We start from the raw sequence: 6,555 nt of genomic DNA, 5'->3' as shown, positions 1-6,555 counted from the left end.
CCAATCCAGGGGAACACAAACTCGCTTGTGCCTGGTAAATGACTTTTTAATGGGCCTATTTCCAGCCAGGAATGCATCTGCATCTGAAGAAGGGGGAATTCTAGCCTTGCCCAGGCAGTAGCCTATGTGTGTCAGTGGGGGTCAATACAGTCTGGCTGGAAAGCAGGAGCAACTTCCTGCTTGGAGCTGGTGCAGGACCAGACCTCTCCTGTGCCTCCATACTGGTCTCCTGTCCACAGAGGGAAGATCTTGCCATTGTTCCCACTTCCTGTGAGATGGCAGGTTTAGGGACATCCTTACTCATCTGGCTGGAGCCTGGTTACCCAAGGACCAGGAGTTTATATTTTGCATTGCTAATGGAGCAATAAGCTGTCCCAGCCCCTGGTCCCAGACGGAAGGATTTGTACAGGGATGTCCTAATGGAACCAGAGAAACTTCCTATTAGTTCCTAAAAGAAGCAGTCTAACAAAGCTGCCAAAAATAAATCTGTATAATGAAGAGCCTTTGTAAATTATTCAGATATTATATTCCACTCCAGAACTGATTCAAGGAGAGAGGTTGTACAGACATTTTCTTCTCCGAAGCTCTGGACACAAGGTGAAATCCATGCTGTCATTACAATGAAAATGTAGGCTCTGAGATTCTGCTTTTTGCCTGAGAATACTGTCTCTTTTACCTGGAATTAAAGAGGAAGAAATAAAAAAGTCATAGCAGCAATTCAGGGCCTGAGACAAGGAAGGTTTTTTCCTTTCTCCACAGCCTCAGGACCTTGCTTGAGTCCCATCTCCTAAAGCTGACCACATACACAGGTGCTTTGCATGATCAAGTCTGAGGAGCTTAGGCTTTCTGAGGCACTGCATACCTCAGGGTGGCACAGACAGGACCCCACTGGAGGTAGGGTGGTTCCTCCTTTGCTTCTCAGTTGTGGTTTGAATGCTGTGGACTCTTTCCAGTAGAAACGGGGCTGAGACTCACCAAACTCATTATACTTCAGCTGCCATCAATATCACATTTGTTAGCCACCTGCTTACAAATCCCAGTCCCTCCCCAGGATGCAAAGCCTGGGTTTGCAGCTTGTCACCCCCCACTGCCACCCCATATTCAGACATCTGAGGTATTTTATAAGGCACAGTGGTTGGCAGCTTGTGGGCTATTAGCCACAGCTGGCCCCATGCCACGCTACTGGGGCTCACAGACTTCTCCCTTCCTCCCTCCCTGCTTCCCCAGCCCCTCTTTGCCAGCAGTGGGGCTGGCTTCTGCTTTGCCCAGCCCTGCAGTTTGGCTCTGGCCTGCAGTTCCTGCCCACCGGCAACCCTGCCAGGTCCACGCTGCCCGGCTGGGCTGGGGAGGCCAGGGCTGGTGGGGGTGGGGAGGAAGGCCCCCTGCCACATCCAGGTCAGCACTGGTGGGATCTGAGGCCACACTGTCCCTTATCACCCCTCTTATCATGGGGATTATTGGCTTTTTATATTAAACTTTCTCCAGAGAGCATAATACAATCAGCCAGACATGAGGCAAGGGCTGGGCAGGTCTGGGAGTGATTTACAAGCGATCTGCCTCTGCAGTATTTTTCACATAAGGGGCTGTTTCCTCCTCTCCCTCACCACCTCCCAACTCTCCTGCTGCCATTATGAGCCACACAGTCTCCCCGCAGCAGCAAAGAGCTGCGATGAGCACTGGGGCTGCACGGGCAGCACAGGCTCGCAGGGAGGTGAGGAGGACCTATGGCAGCCAGCACTGCCCGCCCCACGAACGTGGCACTGGCAGTGCACAGATGCCATTCAACAGAGCTGCCCCTCGTCCCCTGTCACTGCCCAGCACTGGCCCAAATTCCCCACCCACACCAAGAAGAAAAATGGGAAACGGCCCCTGGATGTGCACAGCCAGGAATCGCTCGTAGGCAGAAAGGGCCTTTCTCCAGGAAAAGCCTTGGTCTGGGCAGGCTTTTTACAGCTGGTAAAACGTTTCTACCTTTTGTGATCCCACTTTATCAGTGACTTGAAATAATTGGGTTCCATTTCTCATGGTGGCTGACCCCCACCCCTCCCTTCTGCTGTGGCCTATGTTTTTGCTGCAGACTGATTAGGGGTAATTATCCTTTTTACCAGCCAAAGTGCAAGGAACAGTTCACACTCCTTGCAGGAAGTAGAAAAGGGATTTTGCAGCTGAGCTGTGATTAGGAAGCACATAGCAAGGATGCCTGAATCTGCATGCTCCCTGGACAGGGCTGGGTCAGTATCAAGCTCCAGAGAAGGACTTAGCTCTGGGTGGTGTCCCTGAGGCATTTGGCGGGAGATAAGCAGGAAATTTGGAGCTATAACATGGTCTGGAGGTCCAGGAGAATCCACTGGCCCTTTGGCCGTGAGGAGGTTCCTTGGACAAGTATTTTCCAGAAGCACCATGTGAATCCCTCTGCATATGAGGTCCAGACTGAGTCTGACGGTGGGAGTGATCCACAGGGGCTGGAATGGGCAAAGGAGTGGCTTCTTGACCAGGCCCACTTGTGCTGTGGGCATGGCAAGGATTCTCACCTCTCTCATCTCGTTCCCTTGATGGACAAAGGGAGGAGTGAGATAGCAATTTTAAGGTCAAAGGGATCATCCAGGCTTTCCTCCTGCCTCGTGTGAGGCAGGTAATCTCTCCTGGCCACCCTGCACCACATTCCTCCTGCTCCTGTACAGGATTCAGTGTCCATCTACTGCATGGGAGCTTCATCAAATAAATATTTGCAACAATTTCTGAGACTTGCACAGGGAAGACAGATTACTACACCCCTGAGAGTCTTTCTGTACTTGGCTAGTTCAGCAGCGCTCCTCCAGGTAGGGAGAACATTTCTTCCTGACCTCAATTTATGACAAACAGTGAAGCATGAGGCTAGATTGATTGCAGAAGGAGATTGTGTCTTAGTAACTCATGTGAATGCTGCAGCAGCTATGCTAATTCATCATTTCTTTATTTATGAAATCTGTGTGCAGGTTGAGTGCAATTAAATGATGTGCTTTGGGATCCTAGGGGATGAAAGGATCATGGAAAATGTACGTTTGTTTTCCTAGTTTACTGTGCACTGAGCCCACCTACAACAGCATGACAAACCAGATGTGAAACACAAGGTTTAAAAAAACTAATCCACCAATTGCTGTCACAGGCTGTATTTGTCAGCATGTTTGATCTCAGTGCCTTTCCCCTACTTTTCAGAGAACTCAGATCTTTTTGTGGCATCTTTCTGTGACAGACAATTGAAGAGCTTGTAAAACTAATTTTGGGGGAGGCTGAAACATTTGACACCTGCTCTGCAGCTCGGTCCCCGGTCCCCATCTGCAACCAGAGAGCAGTGGGTGATGCCTGACCCCGCGTGCAGAGGATCCAGTGCCCGGCCGTGCCCCTGCCCCGCACCTCGGCTGGGAGCGGCCCCACGGGGCCCCAAGGGCTGTTCGGGGGGCCCGGGTTCGCCGCAGGTCTGACCCCGCACGGTTCAGCCACGAGGCTGGAATGTCCGCTGGGCAAAGGCTTGGTGGCAGCAGCACCCGCGCTGCCTGTGCTCTCTCGTTCTCATCCCTGGCAGAGCACTTCTCTGCTTCCTGCTCCTCCCCTCCGCTCCCTGGTGATGCTCCCCGCTTTGTTTTGACGTTGCTGTGTGATCTGAGCCTTGGTCTTTCCTCCAGACTCCTGAGGGTGAGCTACCAGGGCCTCTGTGTGATCCCCCAACTCCCATCCCACTCCTTGGGATGGGGCAGCTGCCACACCCTGCACACAGAATCACAGAACAGACCAGGTTGGAAGGGACCGGTGGAGCTCATCTGGTTCAACCTCCCTGCTCAGGCTGGGTGCCCTGAGCATGTTACTCAGGATTGTGTCCAGACACATTCTTCCTTTGAATATCTCTGTAACCCATTCCAGTGCTTGGTCACCCACACAGTAAAAAAGTTCTTCCTTGTGTTCAGGTGGAACTTCCTGTCCATCAGTTTCTGCCCATTGTCCTATTGCTCAGTACCACTGAGCAGAGCCTGGTCCACCCTCTTGACACTCTCCCTTCAAATACTTATGGATTTTGATATGATCCCCTCTTGGTGTTCTCCAGGCTGAACAGGCCCGGCTCCCTCAGCCTGTCCTTATAACAGAGATGCTCCACTCCCCTCACCATCTTTGTAGCTTCTGCTGGACCCACTGCAGGAGCTCTGTGTCTGTTTTGTCCTGAGGAGCCCAAAACTGGACCCAGCGCTGCAGGTGACGCCTCACCAAGGCTGAGGAGTGGAGCAGAATCACCTCCCTGACCTGCTGGCAATGCCTGCTCCCTTCTGCAACCAAAACAATAGCTTCTAGCATATAGCACCTCACGGTTCAAAGCAGCCCAGCAATCCCAGCTAGATAACTCTTCAGCACACCCCAGACACACTATGTTGTACTGACAGCCTGAGAACATGCAAAGAGGTCAAATTGACTTGCCTGCCAGAGCAGTGTTGCAGGGGTTATAGAGATCAGCGATGACAGAGTAACAGTCCTCTCGGCTGTGGGGCACCTGGAAAAGAAAGTAAGAGAACGTAAGAATAGGAGGTATTGATGCTGTGAAAGGCCAAACTATGGACAAACCACTTATAAAAAAAAGGTTAGAATCTCCTTTTAATTGAGGCAAAGAGCTCATGAGAATAGTACAGACATAAGAGGAGCAGGTGGAATTTAAGTGGAAAACAGAACCTGTTGTTTGTGCATATCTCGTGTTTCTGTCTCACAAGGTAGGGACTGGCAAACCACAGAATAAGCCAGGCAGGTAACAATGAAGACAGGTACATAACAGCTCTATCATGCTCTTTTGGACCTTCAAAAAGACTGGTTAGATACAGACCCATAGGCAGAGTAGATGTGGGAAGGTGAGTGAGCCCAGCCCAGGAGGTGTGGGAACATGAATACAGACAGAACGGGTGGTGTTGGATGTCTGTAAGAACTCCAAAATACCAGCAGAAGCACCTGCAAAGAGAAGACAAAGAGACTTGGAAAACTGAGTGGTTCAGTTAGTTTAAAGTCAGACAAAGAAACAACACCAGATGGAGTAAGAGAAAGCATGACAAGCAGGGGGAGAGAAAGGTGGGAAGAGACTTCTCCTTTGGAAAGTTAAGGGTGTATCTGTTTATCTTGCCACATGGAATACGCAGAGGTCTTGCTTTGCCTACTCCCCTCCTTGTGGGAGGAAAGATGTGAAACAAAAGGCATGTACTACAGCACTTACAGATCCATTGGACTGGGATGGAGGAGACCCTGCTGCATCAGGGTACCCAGCCATCCCAGTACAGTTTGCAACAGCTGGAGCCCTGGCATCTGTCTGAAAGGAAGATGGGAGCTGCAGCATGTAGATTTTGGCAGCATCTACTGCTGCATGATTTGGCCACGGTAAAAAGAATCTTCTGATTTTCAAGTGTTCTTTCTTTCTGTATGGAGGGTTACGTGGAGAGCACATGGCTGGCTGGGGCACACTGGCACCAGGTTTAAATGGAGCCAGGGGGACCTGGGCAGCCATGCAAGGAGGGCAATGGGTGTGCAGCCACAGGTGCTTGCAAGAGGGGTGTGTGTATGGGGAATCCAGATGGCAGGTATTCTGCTGGAGGCAGGTTCCCAGAGAGTTGCTCTGACAGATAAAGCTGCACTAGCAGCAGAAGGATGAACGTGAGGATGTGGCATGGAGGGGATGTATCAGGCTGCCAGCTGGAGCACCTGGTACAGGTCAACAGGGATCTACTGGGAAGTAATGAGGAAACCTGGGTTAAAGCTAGCGCTGAGACCCCCTGTGTGGAGAGACGCAGAGTGAGGAAGGCCTCTGAGGTGGCACCCACAGAGCTCACCCTGACAGGCTCTGTCCTCGTCAGGCTCTAGTGGTTCGTGGTCAGGGGACAGCAGCAGCCACAGCTTGGGAGCGCTGGGCTGGCACTGCAGGGCCTCGGCGTTCTCCTCCTTTGCACCGAGGGCTGCCGCAGCTGTAGGCGGCCAGGCTGGCCAGATCCGCGGGCCTATGGCTGAGACGGGTCCTTCCCACTCAGGGTCGGGCCTGCCTGGCCTCGGGCACCCACGGGTGCCCCGCGCGGTGCGGGAGGAGCCGCATCGTCCGGGGCCCGGGCCCGCCCTACACCGTCGCATCACCGGCCGCCAAGGCCCTACAGGCCCAGTGGGGTCCGGCCATGGGCCCGTGGAGGGCGGAGGGGGTGGCAGCGGCTCTGCGGTCACGGGAGCTGCCCGGCCCTGCTCGCCCCACCATAAAGCCCCCGGTCCGCCACCTTCCCACAATGCCCAGCGGCCCCGCCCCGCTCTGGGAACTCTCGTCCAAGCGCCCTCCCCTCCCCGCGCTTGGCCAACCAAACCTGCGCTCCCATTGGCCGCGGCGCCACGTCCCGCCGGCCGGGGCCCGCCCCGCCGCGCGCCGCGCTCGCCCATTGGCGCCGACCGCTGTCAGTCAGCGCTTGTTTTCAGCGGCAGCGGGTTGGGTTGCGCCGGCTCGGCGGTGTCTCGGCGGGGCCGAGCGGAGGGAGCGGCGGCGCAGCCGGGCGGGAGCGGCGCGGGCGCGGGGGCGGT

General features: G+C 53.9%; 1 protein-coding gene across 3 annotated transcripts; it reads right to left on the bottom strand.

Annotated features, from left to right (window-relative positions):
• Window positions 1-507: 507 nt before the first annotated feature.
• LOC113940968 lies at window positions 508-6,148 on the bottom strand. Of its 3 annotated transcripts, none has more exons than XM_027632121.1 (4): window positions 5,832-6,148; window positions 4,841-4,962; window positions 4,444-4,516; window positions 508-676 (listed from the first exon to the last, which is right to left on the bottom strand). In XM_027632121.1, exons 1-4 carry the CDS (start codon window positions 6,121-6,123, stop codon window positions 546-548), a joined length of 618 nt encoding a protein of 205 aa, XP_027487922.1. In that variant the 5' UTR covers window positions 6,124-6,148; the 3' UTR covers window positions 508-545. The 3 variants fall into 3 exon arrangements, 2 of the variants coding, with proteins under 2 accessions (XP_027487922.1, XP_027487921.1); XM_027632120.1 differs by lacking the exon at window positions 508-676 and adding an exon at window positions 3,412-3,744; XR_003525575.1 differs by lacking the exon at window positions 508-676 and having other exon boundaries at window positions 4,440-4,516; window positions 5,729-6,148.
• Window positions 6,149-6,555: the final 407 nt, after the last annotated feature.

Source organism: Corapipo altera, unplaced genomic scaffold (assembly GCF_003945725.1).
Source record: "Corapipo altera isolate COAL_440 unplaced genomic scaffold, ASM394572v1 59122, whole genome shotgun sequence".
In the NCBI taxonomy this organism is placed as follows: Eukaryota; Metazoa; Chordata; class Aves; order Passeriformes; family Pipridae; genus Corapipo; species Corapipo altera.
The sequence above is the reverse complement of the archived record's forward strand: the minus strand, read 5'-3'. Positions and strand labels throughout refer to the sequence as shown.

Excerpts from the sequence above, each read along its gene's own strand:
- LOC113940968 (XM_027632120.1), bottom strand. The coding sequence starts at position 6,123 with ATGCGACGGTGTAGGGCGGGCCCGGGCCCCGGACGATGCGGCTCCTCC. Across the intron at positions 4,963-5,831 it reads CGAGGACAGAGCCTGTCAGG|GTGCTTCTGCTGGTATTTTG; the intron begins GTGAGCTCTGTG and ends TTCTCTTTGCAG. Across the intron at positions 4,517-4,840 it reads CACATCTACTCTGCCTATGG|GTGCCCCACAGCCGAGAGGA; the intron begins GTCTGTATCTAA and ends TTTCTTTTCCAG.